This window comes from Erythrolamprus reginae, chromosome Z, assembly GCF_031021105.1.
Source record: "Erythrolamprus reginae isolate rEryReg1 chromosome Z, rEryReg1.hap1, whole genome shotgun sequence".
NCBI classification, from domain to species: Eukaryota; Metazoa; Chordata; class Lepidosauria; order Squamata; family Dipsadidae; genus Erythrolamprus; species Erythrolamprus reginae.
Window position 1 is genome coordinate 111,489,798 of NC_091963.1, and position 21,739 is coordinate 111,511,536.

A 21,739-nucleotide genomic window follows, 5' to 3' on the forward strand; every position below is an offset into this window, starting at 1 on the left:
AATTAATTAATTAATTTCCCCCAAAAAAACCTTTTTTGGAAATAACATTTATTAATAGGGGAAAAGACTGCCCTACCGTAGTTTATATAGGACTGCATGTAGAATCTTCGAACCTATTGAAAGTATTTTAAAATTTTATTCTAAGCCATAGTTTCTAAATCATCTACAAAAGAAAACTTTACCCCCAATACTTTATCACTATTGACCTCTCTCAATTCCCAAGAAATCAGTAAGGGGCACGCGGCCGAGCGAGATTTTGCTTCTGCATTTGCGCAGTGAGCAAAATCTTGCGAGGAAACACACACGCTCACAAGATTTCAGCTTGTTTTGCTTCTGGGCATGCGTGAAAGCAAAAAATCGCTGAAAACTCATGCGCCTGCACGTCCTCTCACGAGATTTTGCTTCCTACATATGTGCAAAAGCAAAATCTTGCTTGGGCGTGCGCGTGCGTCCACCGGACACCCGGAGCTCCATTTTCGCTACTGGGACATCATCCCCCATTATCCAGGTAGAAACCTAATACTGCTACTGTTTACGTTCAATTGTTCCTTCTTATCAGAAACCATCCTATGTACATAAACAATGTTACATCTATGTAAATTATGAATATGTACTTAACAAAATAAACATTATATAGATGTGATATAGATGTTTTAAAAATATAGAACATGACATTATTAGTTACATCAGAACCATGTTATTTTTTTAACTCAAGAAACTTTCACTACCGTTATATCTATGAAATCAGAGAAAGCTCTTAACCCTTGGTATTTCAGTAAATTGCAAAATAAAAGTTGATTAGGCTTTGTATCTTAACATCTTTTATTTTATTGATCAAAAAGTAACAATATACAACCAATATTGCAAACTATACATCAATTATTCTAGTAAGGAAGAGTGAAAAATGGATTCATAGGAATTATACAGCTTGATATATATATATATATATATATATATATATATATATATATATATATATATATATATACACACACACACACACACACACACACACACACACACACACACACACACACACACACTCACTTCATAATTTAACCAGAGGCATAACGCGTAAGAAGCTTGTCCAACATATCCAGTTCTGACTTCGTATTTTTGGGGGTTTTTTGTTCTTATTATTTATCACATTAAATCTGTGGATCTGGTACCTCTTGCTGATTCTTCCTTATGCTTCTGAAGGTTTCAGGGTTGGTCCTGGGATCATAACAGTCTGGAAAGGGTTAAGTTGGGGAAAAAAGAAAACAGAAAATCAGTGCCCCAATTGTCAAATGTTCATGAAATATGAAATATGAAGGAATTGCACTGAGTTCTCATTGCACAAGCATTTGTTTATTTAAAAAAGCTGACTTAACATAACCTATAAGGACTACGCCTCAAAACTCTGGAAAAACTGGGAATGTTGGAACACACTGGTTGGATTGATACCATGTTTTTCTGAAAATATGATCTAACCCGAAAATAGGCCCTACCCTGACTTTCACACTTGTGCCAAATATAAGCCTTACCCCTAACATAAGCCCTACTTAAGAGCTTGTGCAGCCAGCTTGTCGGCCATTCTGTCTGGTTGCTGCCAACATGAGGCTGGCGGGGTGGGTGAGGATTTCTCAGGTCTACTAAGTGAGGCGGTGGGGGAGTGTGGAGGATGAAGCAAGGTGGTGAAGGACAAAGCTTCTTTTCCTTGGTTGCCGCAGCAACAGAGCAGGAGGCTCAGTGATGTACTATGGTCACTAAGCAAGGTGATAGTGGGTGATGGAGGATGAAGTGAGGCAGTGGAGAGATGGAGTATGAAGCCCCAAGAGTATACATGGCTGCCCAGCCTGCAGAGCCCTGATGCTGGTGCAGTTTGTGGGACTAAAAAAACAAGATTAATCAGACTTTCCAACTTCTCGGGGGGAAAAAAAGATTTGGCAAAGTTAGAAGGTCTGATTGAACTTTTTTTTTTTTACTGGTAGTCCCACGGTCTTCTTTTGTTGCTCTGCATGTGGCGGAGAATGGAACTGGAAAGCAGGTTAGTAAAGGGATGCTTTGGTGAAATGAGGGGAGCTGGGAGGGAGCTGGAAAGCAGTGGGCAAGAAGAACTCCTCCCAGCGACTCCAGGCAACCAGTGGTGGAACGGAAGATGCCCCACTGATTGCTGTTGTGGGTGAGCTGGGAAAGAGGCTGTTCTGGCTACCGCCACACTCTGCCAGGATCACGGCTCTGAGACCCAGATGGCCAAGAATATTGTTGGGACTTCATCCTCTATCCCCCACCCCCCACCTCACTTGGTGGCCATGGCACTGGTGCATCAGTCAGCCTTTTTCTTCATTGCAGTAGTGAGCAAGAAATTTCATCCTCCACCCTCCTCCACCCCCCTTATCACCTTGCTTAATAGCCACCATGAATTTCTTCGTCCTCCATCCCCACCATTTTGCTTCATCCCACTGCCTGGTCTTCTGCTCCATTGCAGTCATGATAAAAAGCCCTCACCAAAAATAAGCCCTGGTACTTATTTTGGTGACCAAAAAAAAATTTAAGATCAAGTCTTATTTTCTGAGAAACACGGTATAATGCAATTTGTTTGGTTTTGGATTTGAATGATGATGTGCAATCCCAGCTGATCCTGTCATTTATAAAATAGCTCATTCCCAACAACTGTGCTTCTTCAGTCAAGATTTTATGAATTACTTTAGACATTATTTAAAGACGAAACTAAGGTTTTAAGATTATGACTTGTGTAAGGATTATATGAGTACAGGACAGGGATACAGAACTTAAGCACACATCTCTGACTCTCTATAGTAGTTTCCTCCGAAGTTTTAAACTACAACTCCTAATACTCCTGCCAGTATCCACTGGTTATGCTAGATGGAATGTGAGGATCTATAATTCAATGTCTCCAGAAACCATAAAATTGACAGACATTCTATAATGCAGTGTTTTTCAACCAGTGTGCCGCGAGACATGGTCAGGTGTGATGCGAAGCTTAGCTTCCGAGACTGGAAGCTGAGCGTCCTTCTTCCCACCTTCTTCACGGCTTCCTTCTTTGTGCCTTCTTTTTCGCGCCTTCCTTCTTTGGGGCAGGTAAGCTTGGGGCCCGGCGGGAGGGCACCGGCAGCAGCGGCATCGGGCAATAGCCGGGGGGCGGCTGCTGTGAGCAGGAGCTCCAGGGCAAGGCCACCAGCACCAGCAGCACCCCACCCGGCTGGAGTTTCCCTGGTGGCATCAAGTGAGCTTTGGAGCACCGGCGAGAGGCCACCGGCAGCGAAAGGGTGCCAGCAGCAGCGGCACCGGGCAATAGCCAGGGGATGGCTGCTGCAAGCGGGAGCTCCAGGGCAGAGCAATGGTAGCACCCCGCCCAGCTGGAACTTCCCTGGTGGCTTCAAGTGAGCTTTGGGGCCCGGCGGGAGGGTGCCAGCAGCATCAACACCGGGCAGTAGCTGCGGGGCAGCGGCAGAGCAGTTCACTGTGAGTGGGAGTCCTGATGGTGGCGGCTGGAGGTGTTGCTGCACACCGTACCTGCTGGTGCTTCGAGGCTGGCACTGGCCCGCTGGCTGGGCTGGGATGGAGGTGCCAGCCCCGCACCCATGCCCAGCGCAGCGCCAGCATGTACGGCGTCCAGCAACATGTCCAGCCGCTGCCATCAGGGCTCCCGCTCACAGTCGACCGCTCTGCCACCACCCCTGGCTACTGCCCGATGCCGCTGTTGCCAGTGTGGTGTACGAGAGAAAGAGAGAGAGAGCAAGAGAGACAGAGAAAAAGAGAAAAAAAAGAGAAAGAGAGAGAGAGAAAGAAAGCAAGAGAGAGAGAAAGAGAGAAGAGGAGGAAGAGGGAAAGACATAGAGGGAGGGAAGGAGGGAGAGAGAAAGAGAGGAAAAAAGAGGAAAAAAGAAAGAGAGAAGGAAAGAGGGATAGAGAGAGCACAGGAAAGAAAGAGGAAGGAAGAGAAAGAGGGAGAGAGAAATAGAGCGAAAGGGAGGAAGAGAGATTTTTTTTCTCCAAACTTTTTTTTAGCCCCCCCTCCCCCCGCTCAATGTTCCCCAGGATTTTGTAAATGTAAATAATGTGCCGCAGGTCAAGAAAGGTTGGGGCGCTCGCTGTAATGGGCTTGTAATAATGCATGTAGGTGTTGAGAAAATGCTAGCACATTACCATCAGCTAAAATATACTTACTTTAAACTTAGCCCCTTTTACACTTGCTGTTTATTCAATAAGCCATGGATAATTAATAGACAATAGCTTATTTCCCACAATACATTATTTCAAAACCAAATGAATCACATTATGATTTAGTAGGATATATGAATCAAAACGCAAAAGTTAGACTATTTGGACATGTGATGCGACACCTGGAAAAATATGGTATACAGTGATCCCCCGCTCGTTGCGAGGGTTCCGTTCCAGGACCCCCCGCAACGAGCGGGTTTTCGCGAAGTAGCGCTGCGGAAGTAAAAACACCATCTGCGCATGTGCAGATGGTGTTTTTACTTCCGCAGCGCTAGCGAGGAGCCGAAGATTGGGGGCGGCGCGGGTGTTTTAAAACGTCCCCGCCGACATGGGGGGCTCGCTAGCACCCCCCTAACCCGGGTTGGGGGTTCGGGGGGGTGCTAGCGAGCCCCCCATGTCGGCGGGGACGTTTTAAAACACCCGCGTGACTTTCCAATGAGTCCCGAAGACAAACGCGTTTGTCTTCGGGACTCATTGGAAAGTCGCGCGGGGTGTTTTAAAACGTCCCCGCCGACATGGGGGGCTTCCTAGCAGCCCCCCAATCCCGGGTTGGGGGCCCGGGGGGTGCTGGCAAGCCCCCCATGCCGGTGGCGACGTTTTAAAACAGCCGCGCCGCCCCCAATCTTCGGCTCCTCGCTAGCGGGCAGGCAGGCGAGAGCTAGCGCCAGCGAACGGCTTGTCCGTGCTCGCTCTGGCCGCTTTCGAGCTGAGTCCTGAAGCGAATTCGCTTCAGGACTCAGCTCCAAAGCGGCGAGAATGAACGGTGTGGGCGGGCGAAGGGCGGGCGGCAGCGAGGAGTTTGCGTGGGCGGTGGGGAAACTCCTTGCTGATGCCCGCTGCTCGCCCTCCCGCCAGCAAGAGGGGGAAGACCCAGGGAAGCCGCCCAGCAGCTGATCTGCCGGGCACCATCTACGCATGTGTGCCCATAGAAAAAAGGGCACGCATGCGCAGATGGTGTTTTGACTTCCGGGTTGAAAAATCGCGAATTACCCTGTTCGCAATGGTCGGGGACGCAATAACCGGGGGATCACTGTACTTCACTTAATCCTCCAGGGAAAGATTAAAGGCAAACAAGGTCAAGGCAGAAGAAGATCATGGCTTAAAAATCTAAGGGACTGATTTGGACAAAATTCAGCAGCATCTTTTTGTGCGGCTGTTGATAAAAATAGGGTTGCCAGCATGATCACCAACCTCAGGTGACTGATATTGCACAAGAAGAATATGAATCAAGCTACTTTATTCTTTATTAGATAAAAGATGGGTGCTAAAAGATGGGTGCTTTGTCTTTTAAGATTTATGTATCAAAACAATTAAGATACCTTTACAAATAAATGCTATATCATAACCTAAACATATACCTTGATTAGAGGGTCTTTTGGAGGAGCCCACGTTGCAACAATCTTGTCATGTAGCCTCCACAGGCCAGTTTTGTGTATCAGATGTCTTTCAAACACAACATATTCCAGAATATCCTTTGGTATCTGTTCGCTTCCATACATAAGCCTCCCAAACTGATCATAGATAGCCAAAATCTGTCAAGGGGAAAAAACCCCAATAAACCAACCCTGTGACATTACGTGGTGATATGTAAAACACATTCTAATATCTCCAGGGTAACGGTGATTGGAATTACATACCTGCCGATGGTGAATTCGAACTGTCACTTGCCCATACAAAATATCCTCATTCATCAGAGTTGGGCATCGCACCTGGACTACTTTAGGGGGCTCCAATGATTCCAGAAATCTCCATCGAATGGTCTTATGTTCATTTCCTTGTACCATTTCCTAGCAAATTCAACATGTCCAAAATTTCAGCATGTTCAAATTAAGCAGCTTAAGCATACTACTGCACAAGGATTAAAATATTTATGAGCAGCTACAAGAAATTTTTTAGGGGAAAAAAATAAAATAAAAACAGAAGTGACCAAAACAAACAAACAAACAAACAAAACCCCCTCAAAAAAATCAACACCCAAATCCCTATTTTTAACAACTCAGCAATTTTAAACTGCAAAATACAGTGGTACCACATGATACGAACTTAATTGGTTCCAGGAGGAGGTTCGTAAGGTGCAAAGTTCGTAAGACGAAACAATGTTTCCCATAGGAATCAATGTAAAAGCAAATAATGCGTGCAAATCCTTCAGGAAAATCCCAAACTTTAGAAGGGAGGCGAACAGAGGGCAGGGAGGAGCAGTTAAAGGGGGCGGGTGGAAGAAGCAAGGCTAGGCTAAAGGGTGAGTGGGAAGGAAGAAAGGCAAGGGGGGCACCTCTCCTTTCTTCAAAAGACACCCTTTCAGTGCCTGTGCAAGCACGCTGTTCTCCTACTTTTTAAAATGCAAACTCTTTCCCCCTCCAAGCCGCCCCTCCCTTTTCTTTCTTCAAAAAAGAGAAAAAAAGAAACCCCTTCATCCCAGCAGCAGCAGCTTGGGTTCGTAAGGTGAAAATAGTTCAGAAGAAGAGGCAAAAAAATCTTAAACACCGGGTTCGTATCTCAAAAAGTTCGTTAGAAGAGGCGTTCGTAAGATGAGGTACCATTGTATTGTGATCAGGATTTAATGATTCGGTATAAAATATTTTCCCACTCCTGAAAGAAAATAGAAAGACACAAAAACCATTGAAGAAAAAAATGGGATAAGTAAGCAAAACCCGCCTGAGGAAAAGGAAATGGGCGTAAAATACAAAGTCATGCTGTGAACAACTGAAACTTATAGTACTGTTTAGACCAGGGGTTCCCAACCCCTGGGACACAGCCGTAGCCTAGTTGCAACTGGGCCACAAGCAACAGGCCGGTGTGCATGTGCAATGGCAGCTCAACTCGCACGCACAGCTTGAGTATGCAATGGGCCACCACTCATGCGGCCGGTTCTGATCTCCCCCTCCCCAGCTGGGCTGGCAAGCTGCAAAGGTTGGACACAACTGGTTTAGACAATATTATTATTATTATTATTATTATTATTATTATTATTATTATTATTATTATTATTATTAGTAATGAGATTTGTATGCCACCCCTCTCCGCAAACTCGGGGTGGCTCACAACAGTGATAAAACATTATACAATAACAAATCTAATATTAAAAGTGTAAAATAACAATTTAGCATTAAACGGCTAAAAAACCCATTATTTAAAAAGCATATACACAAACGTACCATACATAAAACTACATAGGCAAGGGGAGATGTCTCAGTTCCCCTATGCCTGACGGCAGAGATAGATTTTAAGAAGTTTACGAAAGGCAAAGAGGTTGGGGGCAATCCTATTTTCTGCGGGTATAGACTAACTCAGTGATGGTTAACCTTTTCAGCACTGAGGCTGAAACTGGAGCGTGCACACATGTACATGTGCCAGTGCCAGAAGAACAGCTGGCGGTGGCAGGCCTGCCCACAGAGAAGGTTCTGCATGCCACCCCTGGCACGTATACTATAGGTTCGACATCAGAGGACTAGTTTATTCCCATTCAGAACTTTTTCCATGCAGCATCATCAAAGAATCCTAATAGCTTGATATATTGATGAGATGAAGTCTAAACTATAACTGCAAACATTAGAAACAGAATAAAAAAAGAGATTTAAAAGCAACCTCCTGGGGTCAGGCTGTTACAAGCTATGTTGAACCATAGGCAGTTTACCCAAACCCTCTTCCTCCTGTAATGACTTTTAAAGCCCATGTAGGTGCTAGCAAACACTGTGCATTGCTTCCTATTCCCTCTTAGTTTTAAAAAAAATATTTAAAAATCTGTTTGCTTCATACTTTTAAGTGCATACAAGAATGTCCAAACTAGCAAAGCACTTCTAAATGAAGGAGCTCACCAATAATGATTCTATCTAATCTGGCCGACTGACAATGCAGGAATATCATAGGACTGTAATGCAGGTATCTGTTACAGGAAAGTCTTTTAAGCAATTACTTGCTGATCTCATATAAAATATTCTTACCGGGTAACAATGTTCAGTCACTAGAGTGTGGAGTTTCTCCTCATTAAAACTATAGAAATTTAGAAAAATAATACACAATCAGGTTGCTTCTAAATATCAACTCAGTTAAAATACTACTCAATTTGAAACACATCAGCTTGAACATCACATGCACACACAATTCTTGACAACTGCTAATATCTATAGAGAATAATACTGTTATTATTCAGGAATAACCTTGAAGGAAAATCACTGTTAACAAAGTTCAAATTACAATATACTATGCAAGGCTAGAAAGAAAGAGGGGGGGGATACTGTACTGTACATGAAAAGGAAGATACAATAGACAATATCAAAATAGCTGATAAGAGTGTCAGAATTCATGAATACACTTGGAACATCTGATGAATGAATCAGCTGCTACCTCCATACCTCACTCCCTATCTGAAAACAGATTTTAACAGCTATCTATTTGTGATATTACTTCCAGGCATTTGAACCAGTTTCTATCAATCTATCCATCACAAACAATAGGCTATTTCTTTTTACATTAAAAAACATGCCTAGAGATAATTCTTGAAGTTGCTCTAAGGTAGGTAAATGAACTAAAAGATGTTAACTGCTATCAAACTAATGCACAAACATATCCCAAGAAGTCTTACTTGGCCAGATTATTGTGTGCCTCAATATAGATTTCTTGTGCTTTTTGTGCAAAGGTTTTAACGCGGAAGTCAGGATCATTCGCCCTTATTTTTCGGATTCTGTCAAGAAAAAAATGGAAGGAGAGAGTAAATAGGTTTTTTTTAAAAAAAAAAATCCATAAGATGAAGCACATCAGATACAGGACTTACATGATCAGCCAAACCAGATAATGCTGTTCCTACACTGCTAAAGTCATATTCATATTGATTATAATTTTTATTCTGATCAATCTATGGAAGAATAATGGTTAATGAAATCATAGCTAGTCTACATCATGATAGGGGATTCTGAGAAAAAAGCCCAAACACTAAATTCTGAAGATATTAATCAAACCTATTAAGAAGACAACAATATCTCTTTCATTATAGGTTCACATATTATCTAGGCTAAAATCCTGTTGGCTATTCCCATCTTTTTATAGTTTAGTATTTTGGATTCATCCTGGCTGTAGATTAATGCAGCAAACTAAAGGCCAGTTAATCCTAAATATTGGCACATTGTGAGGATACAGCCGAAGTGAAACAATTCCATTCTAAATTTCCAAAATAACCTAAGTCATATCTTTATTTGGAAATGGGTGAATCAGCAAATTGCACAATTCTTAGGATAAACACTACTAAATACAAAACTCTTTTGTTTAAAGCGAAACCTGGAAAAGGGAACAATGAATTAACGAACATTCGGGAGTATACTCACAGGAAAAGGCCATCAGCTTCAAAAGTTTGCAAAGTGATTAAGTCACTTTATGGACAACTAACCAATTGTGTTTGAATCCAATAATGTCATACCATGTTTTGCTGAAAATAGGAAGTGGTCTTATTTTCTTTTGGGCTTGAAAATAAGCACTCAGGTTTATTTTGGGGGAGGTCTATTTTTGTGTGTACAGTATTCAAATGTGGTGAGTGCATGGAGCTGATGTGAATTGGAGCATAGCTGCTGCTGGCCCCATCCTCTCCTTCCCATTGTCTGCTTGCCTGCAGCTGCAGGGGGCCAACCTCTAGGCATGCCCCGGCTCCTACCCAGCCTGCCTGCTGGCCCAGCTGGTGCCGGGACACTTCTTGACTGCAGGGGATGCCTTGCTGGCCACCAAGTGGCTGCCCATGATGCTGATGGTCTCGCTGGGGTTCTTTGCCAGAGCAATTTGCTCTATTCTTAAGCAACCTGTAGGTGACCAAACACTTTTCACCTAAACGGAGAAATGATGGAGATTCAAAGCTTCATCTGCTTGCAAAGGGGACAGTTTGAGGGAGCAATTAGCTCCATTTCAAAGTGTCCTCTTTGCAAGCAGATGAAAGTTCATCCCCCTCTGGATGGAAAGTACACAGGAGAGCCAGGCAGAGGCAGAGGTGATCCTAATGCGCTGTCCACTCCGTCCAACTTTCTCTTGGCTTGCCTGTACCTGAGCCGAACAGCACCCAGGCAGGGCATCATGATCACCTGCCTCTCCTATCCCTCCTACTTCTGCCTCTGCCTGCTGTGAGTGCCGCTACATAAGCCTCCCGCAAGCTTTTCAAGTCAGGCAGCCGTGCAGCACATCTGGATCACTTCTCCCCCAGCCCCATCTCTGCCTCCACTATTGGACTTATCCGTTTTTGTGCTGTGCCAAGGAGCTGCAGTGGCTGCAGAACAACATTGGCCCCCCACATGCTGGCCATCTCTCATGCTGGCCATGCCCATCCCCTCGGGCTCATATTAGGCCCATATTAGGCCCACCCCAAAAAATCAGGCTAGGGCTTGTTTTGGGGGGTAGGTCTTATTTTCAGGAAACATGGTATTAAAAATATATCAAATGCTGGGAAAAACGTAACAATAAAATTAATTCTACTAAAAATGGGACTCATTTCTGAACACCTTTTTCATAAATTTGCATCCACAATACCATTGTCGTATTAAAAATATTTATTTGATCCAACAGTGCATGCATAAGGAAAAGGTCCTCATTTCCCTCCTTCTAAAATCATACTTCCAGAAGTCAAATATCACATTCAGAAATCTAATAGATAGATAGATAGATAGATAGATAGATAGATAGATAGATAGATAGATAGATAGATAGATAGATAGATAAATATACCGTTCATCCCTGATGTGAACAGAAGCATTCAAGCTCATTTTCCATAAATAAGATTTTATACATAGGGTAACATTCAGTCTTCAACTCCTTTTTCAGATCACCATATTCCAAAAAGTACTACAGTATAATAATGTGCTCTTGTAAGTTAATATTTTTAGGAAATGCAAGAGGAAATATTGTATTTTTCGGAGTATTAGATGCACTTCCCCCCCCAAAAAAAAGAGGGTGAAAATTTGGGTGCACCTTATACTCGAATGTAGCCCCACCCAGACCTGCCACTTCATAAACATGCTACTAGGTTTCCCAGGAAGCTGCTGCGCTTTTGCTGCCTCAGTCAGAGCTTGATCCCAAAGCAGTCTAGGGAACTGTGTTGAAAGCGTTTTCAGGTGGCAGATCCCCCTCCCCAGTTGCAAATAGGGTGCCTAAAATGTGACGATCGTGGAGGAAACATTTTCCAGGTGGCAGATTCTTGGAAGCCCAATAGCATGTTTACAAAATGGCAGGTCCAGAAGGTCTGATGTGCTGCTTCTCTATTGGGCCGTGCTGTGAAACACCATAGCTTTTAATGCCTATGGCTATAGGTAAGAACATCGGGGCATTTTGGGAGTGGAGCCAAGTCTGTCTTCTGCCCCCATGAAAATCATACCCCACCCACCCACTCGTTAAATTCCACCCCAATTTCTGCAGAAAAAAATGTCAACAGATGCATGATAAAACAGTAAGCCTGATTAAAGATTTGAAGAATATGTGCTTTAAAGAAATCTCATTATTCTTTTAAGTTTTCCTAGTATTACCTGAGGAGGCTTTTCTTGTGAAATTTAGTTAATCACCTTATATAGGTAAACTGACCACTTCCATAGCAGAAATCTGAGATTTACCTTATGCAACAAAAGTGGGTTCTGAAAAATCAAGGACTATCTGCTACTAATATGTTTTATTAATAATACAAAAGCACAGAAGATTATACAATCATATATGTCTACTTGTAATTTCTTATTCACTTCACATTTCTGTAATCTTAGAAAGGAAAATTCATTTTTATTGTTAGAACAGATAAAAAGTTCTGTGCTGCTCGTTATCAAAATCCGAGAGGAAGTGAGGACCCTCCTAATCCTGGTGCTGGTAGGCAGAGGCAGAATTCTTTTTTTTCTTGTTTTCCTCCCCCAAAATTAAGGTGCGTCTTATATTCTGATGTGTTTTATACTCCAAAAAATATGATAAATCATCCTTTAAGATTTACAGAAATGGTTAGAAGATGAAAAGATCAAGACCACGGAACAAACTGCAGCTGCTAAAAGGAAATTATACGCTAGCACAAAATGAATAGATGCATCCATAGACAAAAAGATACATACGCTGTGTAAGATTTTGCAGCATTCCTTAATTTCTCTGTCCTTTGCAACAGACCTTCCTTTGATAACATTGACATGCGGGCATCTCCTTCTGGAGGAAGGTAAGGTTCAAAGATTCCCCCTGGATTGCCAAAACAAGAAAAAAATATAAGAACAATTGTTTTTAGAACATGCTCAACAATCAAATGTGAAACATTAATGTTAAAAAAATTGAGGTCAAATATTATTGCTTGGGCTTCTCCCACTGCACCCCCTCATGTTAATGAATTAATTTTTCTTCCACAGAATCTGATATTGCTAACATCCTATTGCTATAAAAATGTGTATTGCTGAATGGCCCTGACTTAGGGCTTCAATTACCTATTGCTATCGTGGAAAAACTTTGTACTGACAATGTGGACAGTGGTTACAATATCAGTCAGTAGTGATAAAATAGTTAATGATCACTTGTTTAGTGATGGTTGTTGCAACAACTAGTAGTAACTAACCCTTGAAGTTGTAGGCCAGGGGTTTGTAATTTGGACCCATTTTCCACAGAAAACACTGGGAACCACAAAATCCCTTTGACATCTAAAATAAAGATGCGAATAATGTTTTTTGACCTTAATGCTATGTATAAAAAAACTATAGTGTATTGAATTGATGAAAGCAATGAACTGCACGCATCAAAAACATTTTGAATTCAGGGGGGCGGGGGGAGACACTGGGTTGAAGGTTACTTTCAAATAAAATACTCAATGTCTATTTATGGTAAGTCCTGTAAAAATGTTCACTTTTTTCTGTCTGTCTTTCTATCTGTCTGTCTCTTTTTTTTCTTTCTCTGTATCGGACTGTCTGTCTCTTTCTCTGTGTCTAGTTTTGTCTCTCTCTGTGTCTGGTCTCTCTGATACTGATTCTCCAGCATCTCACGCCACTGTCAAACCCCGTGTGGGTTTCCCATGGTGGGGGGAGAGGTCCTTGAACTGGTGCTGGAGTCACCAAAGAAGTGGGGCATCACAACACCAGCAGCCTGCTGGCTCTGCAGGAAAACCAACTGACATCCGGGAGGTGAGAGCAAACTTACAACAATGCTGTTGTTGCCAGGAGCAAGTGGGGCAGGGTTGCATTGTGGCTTTGTGTCAAAATGGGCTCCAGAAGGAGGAGGAGACGCCATCTCCTCCATTGTGAAGCACGCTAAATTTCACTGTACTGCGCAAGGCGCTACGAGAACAGTGGCCAGGCCATGGAAGCGGTAACAGCAGCAGTATCGTGAGCCACGGCAGAGGGCTGAAAGAGCCACATGTGGCTCCAGAGCTGCAGGTTGCCAACCCATTCTAGGTGCTTGGCATCCAGTTTGCAGTCTTGATGTGACAACATCTCATAATCACATGATCACATGATTTGCAATCTTCAGTGGCAATTTTCCACAAGCAAAAGTGGCAGGAAAGATTGCAAGTCGCTACCACTGCTTCTTTGATGGTCCTGTGATATCTTTTTTTACAACTGCATCAGTGATGAAAATTCCAGTTCCAATTACTATGGGTAAGTGAGGATTATCTGCAACATATCATCTGTCCGGAAAAAACGGCAAATACAGCCATAACTTTACTACATTCTGCAAACTAAAATTCTATCTGAGAAATATAGTGTAAAAACATAAATATTGTTATTACTTGTTACATTAAAGTTGGCTTTTTCTCCAGGTAGCTCTCTTGAGGTTTTTTCCATTTTATATCTTTAATAATAACATTATAAGCATAGGATGGGATTAGAAAATATGACTTGTTTGTTTGTTTGTTTATTCGACTTCTATGCCACCCAATCTCGAAGGACTTAGTTCCTAAATTACCAATATTCCATGGCTTAAACCTGAATCTTTCAAGCCAAATATTTTAGCTACTATATTACAATGACTACAGAAATATTCATGGGTGACTTGATAAAAATGCAGAAAGAATCTTGCAAAAAATATTATCAGGCAATATTGATAATACAGGTCATGAATAAATGTATTTGAGCAGAATGGCAGAATGTAGATGTTGCAAAATTTGCTCTAATTTTTCCGGTTGTCACCAAAGTCATTTGGTGGTTTCGATAATTTGAAAAGATTTTTAAAAAGAATAAAAGTCTCAATTAAGTACAAAATGCAACCAGTAAAATTGACATTTTGAATCAATAACTAAAAGCTTCAAGGGCTTTTCTGAAAGTTAGTAAGATGTTAAGCTCATTAACTCTGCAGGGACCTCATAGTCAATAAATACTGTTTCCCCCAAAATAAGACCCTGTCTTATATTTTTTTTTGATCCCCAAAATATGGCTTTGGCCTCATTATTGGAGGGCAGAGTCTTATTATTTTCGGGGTGCAGGAGGTGGGCCGGACCACAAAACATGCATCTTATCTGAGTCTGGCAGCTTCAGTTGGTCTGTGCAGGGAAACACCTTGCAAAGTACAGAAAAACCTCTTGATGCAAGAAGTTGTTAATTGCTCGCAAAGGTTTTTCCATACTTTGAAAGTGTTTCCCTGCACAGACTGGTCAAGAGACGCCACAGAGCTGCCAGACTTGGGTAAGATGTGTGTGCTCTGTGGGACGGGGGAAGGAGCTTGAGTCTGGCAGCTTTCGTGTCTCTCTATGTTGATTGGCGGATGGGGGGCGCCATGGCTCTGAAGCCTCTGTCCCTGTCTCACCTCCTCCTCCTCGCAGGCAGGAGCACATTTCAAAACGCTGCCAAAGACAGAGCCCAGAGGAGTCGAGCTAGTCCCGCAGGGTGTGCGCAATGCCAAGGCAGAGGGAGTTGGTATATTACTAAAATACATGTCTTCTGTCGCTACCTGCACGCACCTGCTTCTTGCCTGCTCTTTCTCTCCCTCTCTCTCCCAGCCAGAAGAGTGGATGCTGCAAAAAGGGTGGATCCCGGCTGGGAGTCTGCAATTGAGAGGCAGGTTCACTCTTGTGCAAACAGAGCTTTCAGTTCTCTGTCTTTCCTTAACATCTTTAATCCAATGGGGTGAACATAAACTAGTGCTGAATTGGCTCGGAGCTGCCGTTTGGGCAGGGAAAAGTGGCCAAATGCCGCACTCATCAACCAGGAGCATTGGTGAGCAGCAGAAAGCCGGGATCACCACCAGAGCCAGCAGGCCTGCCCCCATCAGCTGTGGAACCGCAGAAGGCATATGGATGATCTTCATGCTATTCAGGATCACTGCCAAAGCGGACAGATATACCCACATCAGCTTTATAGTGGCGGCAGCCACATGGGTAGTCTCCATGCTGGAGCAGTCTGCTTGAGACCTGTCCACAATCACTCACCCACCAACTGAGGATTTCCTTTCCAACTGGATTGCTTGAAAAACAACGGGAACCCTGGGGGCAGCTTTCCCTTGTTACTATTGAGCATTTGTCTATATGCAGGAGCAGGCTCGGCTTTAATACTTATGTGCACCTGCCACTCTCTTTCTCTCTCTCTCTCACTCTCTCCTGACCAAGAGTGACTACTGCAAAAAGAGAGGCTCCCAGGAGAGAGACGGGGGCAGGTGTGCATAGGCATTGATGGGGAGAGAAAGCAAACCATCTGTCTTACTGGCATGGAGTGCAAGGTGAGCAACAGAGGGCAGGCGAGCAACGTGCCTTGGTAAGGGCATGTGGGGTCCGTGGGGCATTGCCCCCATTTCCTTGGAAAGTGCTTGGCGGGCTTAATGGGGGGGTGTTATTTCAGCACACTGTCAGCACCTATCCTTCCATTCCCCTGCAAACAAAACCGAAGAAGCTTTTGGGATGAGAAGTGAAACATTTTCTTCTTCCTCAAGGAAAAAACAAGTTGTCTTCTGAAGAAAAAAAAAACTTTTGAGACAACTATCTCCAGAGACAGCATACTTGGATAACACTTCATTTCTGTATTTTTATAGCCATCTTTATTTCTTCTGGTCATGATTTTTTTAAAATAGATAGAACAATCCATTCTGAATAGGTGCAGCTTATTTCCAATCACAGGTTATTACAGGGGGAATGACAATAGCTCAGACTTTGCTACACACCATCACTTGTTGCTATAATTAAATACTAACTATGTGATTCATTACAAAACCAATATCCACAAAACAGTGTATGTATGTATGTATGTATGTATGTATGTATGTATGTATGTATGTAAGTATGGATGGATGGATGGATGGATGGATGGATGGATGGATGGATGGATGGATGGATGGATGGATGTATGTATGTATGTATGTATATATGCAATTAGAAAGGATTTAAGGATATCCAGAACTGGGGGGAAAAAACAAAAAGTAAGCAACTGATATCTATTTTGTTTTGGGATTCCATATACCATAGAGATTACTTCTACTCCAATTATTTCTATGGAATAAATTATCAAGACTACTTACTTGAGCAGGTAATAGTGATATACTGTGACATCTTTTCTTCAGTCATCGTCATTCCTCTACTTTTTAAGTATTTTTGCTGTCGTTCCAAATTATCATAGGTGCTACGGGGAATTTTAAGTCGTTTTTTGGTCCTCACTGGGATCACAAGATAAGATGGGGTAATACGGGTAACATTCAGTAAACATGATGCCCCCTTTCAATTAAAAAAAAAAGCAGATGTTATACAAATAACTTTTAATTACCACCTTTTATCTCCCCCATTTTTCAGAGTATAAGATGCACCCCCCCCAAAGAAACTGAAATGTTGGGTGCGTCTTATACACTGAATATAGATTTACGAAGCTTTTTTCCCCCAGCCCTAACAATCTTCCCAGCTTGCAGGGTTTTTTCATTGCTATTCCCCCCAAAGAAGTTTTTTTCCAGCCCTAAATCTTTGCAGACTTGTTTTCATTACTACGCTCTCTGAAGATTTTCTTTCAGCCCTAACCAGGGGATAAAATATTGTCCTGAAGCTGACCAAGCTAAGGATATTAGCCAGGTAAATACCCAATAAGCAGATTCCCCCCCCCCCTCATTTTCCTCCCCCCAAACAAAGGTGTATTTTATACTCCTATGCATTTCATATTCTGAAAAATATGGTACTTCTCACCTTCCCAATCCAAATAACCACTGTAGCAATATGAGTCACATTTAGAGACATTTTAAAATACATAGAAATTCAAATCTACAGAACAAAATGTGTTCTTACCAGTACTTCAAATAAAGTTTTGTTTTGAATTGTTATGAAGTTGGTTCTGCAAATTATATTTGTTTTTCAAAACAATCCAATGCACACATACTTTCTTGTCAAAAAGAAAAAGGCAATCTAGACACATAAAAGCCCTTTCAAACCAAAATATAAATTATATAAGAACAGAACAACAATACATGAGCAAACAATAGATACAAACCTAAGGTAAACTGTTCCAAACTCTATCGCAGAAAATATGAGTTCAGCAACAGAAGGGTGAATGCCTATCTGACTTTGTGATTTCTTCCCCAAATCCCCAAAATTTTAACCTTAGACTGTCTACTGTTGATCTTATCCCTTTCTGTAAAGGGTTTACATAAGCCTACCACCCCTGTACTAATGTCCCTTTTTTATTTGTATCCTTTTCATGTATTCAAAATCATATTTATATTTTTATCTATGTAATATTTTATGTTATATGTGCTTGACATAAAAAAAGATTACCATATAATAGCCTTCGGAGATTGCTAAGAAATATGGCTAGTACAAAAAACTTGGCTGGATCTACAGGTACCCTTTGCTAAAAGAAATCATACCTGTGTCTAAAAGTTTTGATAGTTTGTACCCAAATGTTGAGCAAAACCAAGAAATGACTGATTATGTGCTATCAAGTTGGTGTTAACTTTTAGTGACAACATAACTAGATTTTCTCCATGACTCAATTATTTAAGTTAGCTTAGAGTTCACACTACATTGAGCAAACTGATTCTGAACAGCTACAATTCTGGCAGTAGTTGTCCAAAATTCCTGGGAGATTTTCCTTTACTATGTGGATATGGGTTTAAACCTAGGCACTTATCCATTGAACTTACATATTCTATCACTTTTTCCTCTTGCACATGCAGTGCTCACCCAGTATAAAATTTGCATATTTCCTTGGTTTTGATTTAGCATGCTGTGCAAATCCTAATTACTTACTGGCATATATTTCGACAGAAACATATAGGTTTCTGTTTGTTACAAGAGGACACATATTCAAGAAACACATTCTATATTATATAGCATTCCCAAAGTAAGCATATTCCAAAACTCATTCCACAACAAACACCCACTCCCCTCAACAATGAAGACGCAGATTAATTCAGTAGTATAGATAGCTCGGACTTTGCTTACCTTTTGGGAAGTCCTGAATTGCGGCTGGGTGTCAGGATAGTAATTGAGCCCAGCAACTTTAGGGTTTAGCTAGTTTTGAAACTAATTTTTATATTGTGTTTTTGTTATAACCTTTGTCAACCATCTTTTATAAGAGTAGTATTTGTGAGATGGGCAACGATATAAATATTTTTATCTTATTTTTTTCTTCCTTTCTTCAGAATTAATTCAATGGTTTATTTCAATGATTGAAGTAAAACTAACACTTTGCAGCTATCTGGATACGCAGACTATTGTTTTCCAAAATAAGTAAATTTCTGTACAATTAATCCCAAACTCTATATGTAATAAATGTAAATACCGACATCAAAATCCGCACGTATATTATCATTCAAATTTCCCTTATTTTTGTAAATGACAAATGCATCGTTCTCCTTATTCCGAAAGAGAGGAGCTATTGGTTGAAAAACTTTACTTCTTACATATTCGCTTCTATCTACACAAATAAAAGTAGACATCGTAAAGTGCTAAATCATAATGTGGCTAATAGCGTTGATCTCAGAAAGTACTCGCAGTAAAATGAAAGAGACAAATATAGACATAAAAAAGAGGCGCTGTAATAATAACGGAAACCATACATTTCCCTTCGCCTGAAAAAGACGAACTACCAGAATTCACTATCAGCAAAATTTCCCTCCCGATTCAAAGTAAGGACGTAAGTGCACCTTAGCTATATTTAGCCGCAAGGAAGCTGCCATATTGCGAGCGCCGCTTTGCACGATGGGATGAAGTTGGCTCTCGAATGTGACGTAATACAAAAGAGGCGGAGACTGTCGTGAAACGTTGTAGTTACGTCCATCAGTTAGGATATCCGATCGTCCGCAGGGCTCTGGCGTTTAATTGGTGCTACGTCATTGCATAAGAATGGGGCCAGTTAACGTCGCGACGAGGGTTTAACTCGTCTCCTAACCTCAGACGTGCACAAGTATGCAAGACACCAAAGAAATATTATCACATCATGGATAGTAGATTTGTTTTAAGCACTTTGTAACTTTTCCTAAATAATCAATGTTGTCATTTTGCTTGTCTGCCTTTACAGAAGGGTGCTGTATAAAACGGGGTTAGTGTATAAAACGTTATTGCTGCTAGGTATTTAGTAATCGGGGTGCCTACATGATTACCTAATCAATACACTCAGTCCTTTGAAAAAGCAATGTCTGTAAACTAAACTAACAATATTAATCGATGTATCTATGAGTGTCTTTTTTTGCAAGCTGAATTACGTTTTGCAGAATGTGAAGTTGATTGCTTACATATTCGGGTAGACCACTGAAGAAATGGTTAAAGATTAGGAACAAATCAATTCACCGTTGGCATAGGTCACAATCTCCAGAAAAGCCTGAAATTAAGAATAAGTACTGTACAGCATCCAAAATTTAACATATATTTTTATGCTTTTCTCCCTAGATGGATTAATTGTTCACAGCTAAAAATATTCCTGTTCGCTGGAGAAAAATGACACAATTGTCTACATGCACTACAGTTGTTGGCAGGACGTGGAATGTGTTGGTTTCCTTATCACAAGCTAAAAATGACCCTGTTTTTAGTTCTAAAGGCATAAATAATAGAAGTTTATTGGACTGAAGAGGTTTATAAATATTTTATAAATATAAATATATTTATAAATATTTATAAATATATAAATATAAACAGCTTCAAATAAGACCTCAAACGTGGTTAAAGAATAACCCATGATTTGGGGAAGCAGGTGGTGGATGTGTCAGCAGTCTATTACAGAGGGTTAATATTTCATTTGAACCCCACATCAGTCAGAGCAAAGCAAAGCAAATTACAAAACTGAGCACAGCATAAAGCTTCCATAGCATCATAAGCCTGAGCAAAATTTCCTGGACCTTCATAAGCTTTTATAATCACATGGGAACAATTTGGATTAGGGAGTAATACTGAAAAGAATGGATCTCCCATTATTTTTGAACTTTTGAAATCTGCTCTGTGTTCAGTGAGGTACCAGTTCTTATGGGCCATATTCATCAGGAATGTTCAATAAGGGCCTGCATTTAGAAAGTACATGTGTAATTTTGTTCTGTTGTTAGTTAATGAGGTCATGGGATACATTAGTATCCCATGAACTCATTAACAGGTTTTAGATTTAATGTTGTTAAATTCTAAATAGGTAGTTATTTTCTTGTGCTGCAAGATAGAAGAAATCTGAAGCAAAGTTTAAATCTTATTTTAAAAATTGCCTGCTTTTAAGGAGCTTACTAATTATAATTTTTTGCTAAGCACATCATGCACTTACCTTGATTTTATTGTCACAGACAAGTTATGAATTTGTTAAAGGTCTACAATAATTTGAAGAATTAGAAGAGACATTCTGCACTGATCCATAGTACTTTCCTTATTAGACAACAAGCAGGCAGTATACAGGTAGTTCTTGACTTACAACCATTCATTTAGCGACTGTTCAAAGTTACAATAGCACTAAAAATAGGGAGATTTTTATGATCATCAAAAAAGGTAATGATATGACTCTGAGACATTGTAACTGTCATAAGTATTAGCCAATTACCAAGTGTCTGAATTTTGATCATGTGATGACACGACAGTCTTAAGTGTGAAAAGCCAAGGGTGAAATTCAGCAGGTTCTGGAGGACTAGTAGCAGAAATTTTGAGGAGCTTGAGAACCAGTAAATACCACCTCTGGCTGGCCCTAGAGTGGGATAGGAATGGAGATTTTGCAATATCCTTCTCCCAGGAATGGAGATTTTGCAGTATCCTTCCCCTAGGGTGGGATGGGAATGGAAATTTTGCAGTTTCTTTTTCCTGCCACACCCACTAAGCTTTGCCCACAGAACTAGTAGGAGAAAAATTTGAATTTCACCCCTGGGAAAATAATCATATCTATCTTGCAGCACAAGAAAATAACTATTTAGAATTTAACAACATTAACTGTTAGTGAGCTCATGGGATATTTTTGGAGCATATGACTCACCTTTTTACCACCACCACCCCAAAGAGGGTGAAAACTTGTGTGTGTTTTATACATCAAATATATGGCCCCAGCCACCCCCAACCTTTGGCCTTTGCCTCCCAGCAATTTACCTCCTTGCAGCAAACAGGGAAGAGTTTGTTAAGCCAAGCAACTCACTATCAGCTTCCCAACTCTCAGCTGATTTGGGGCTGCAAACAGGCCTT

General features: G+C 41.2%; 1 protein-coding gene across 1 annotated transcript; it reads right to left on the minus strand.

Moving 5' to 3' along the window:
* Positions 1 to 969: 969 nt before the first annotated feature.
* Positions 970 to 19,351, minus strand: MRPL45 (mitochondrial ribosomal protein L45). The gene is made up of 8 exons (XM_070729883.1): positions 19,249 to 19,351; positions 16,642 to 16,834; positions 12,279 to 12,396; positions 8,810 to 8,908; positions 8,169 to 8,217; positions 5,865 to 6,014; positions 5,586 to 5,759; positions 970 to 1,231 (listed from the first exon to the last, which is right to left on the minus strand). Exons 1-8 carry the CDS (start codon positions 19,279 to 19,281, stop codon positions 1,187 to 1,189), a joined length of 861 nt encoding a protein of 286 aa, XP_070585984.1. The 5' UTR covers positions 19,282 to 19,351; the 3' UTR covers positions 970 to 1,186.
* Between the last annotated feature and the right edge of the window lie 2,388 nt (positions 19,352 to 21,739).

What these genes read in the sequence shown, in the direction of transcription:
- MRPL45 (XM_070729883.1), bottom strand. Translation starts at nt 19,281, where the DNA reads ATGGCAGCTTCCTTGCGGCTAAATATAGCTAAG. An exon ending in TGCGGCTAAATATAGCTAAG is followed by an intron (nt 16,835 to 19,248) that starts GTGCACTTACGT and finishes TTTAATTGAAAG; the next exon opens with GGGGCATCATGTTTACTGAA. An exon ending in GCTGCAAAATCTTACACAGC is followed by an intron (nt 8,909 to 12,278) that starts GTATGTATCTTT and finishes TTTTCTTGACAG; the next exon opens with AATCCGAAAAATAAGGGCGA.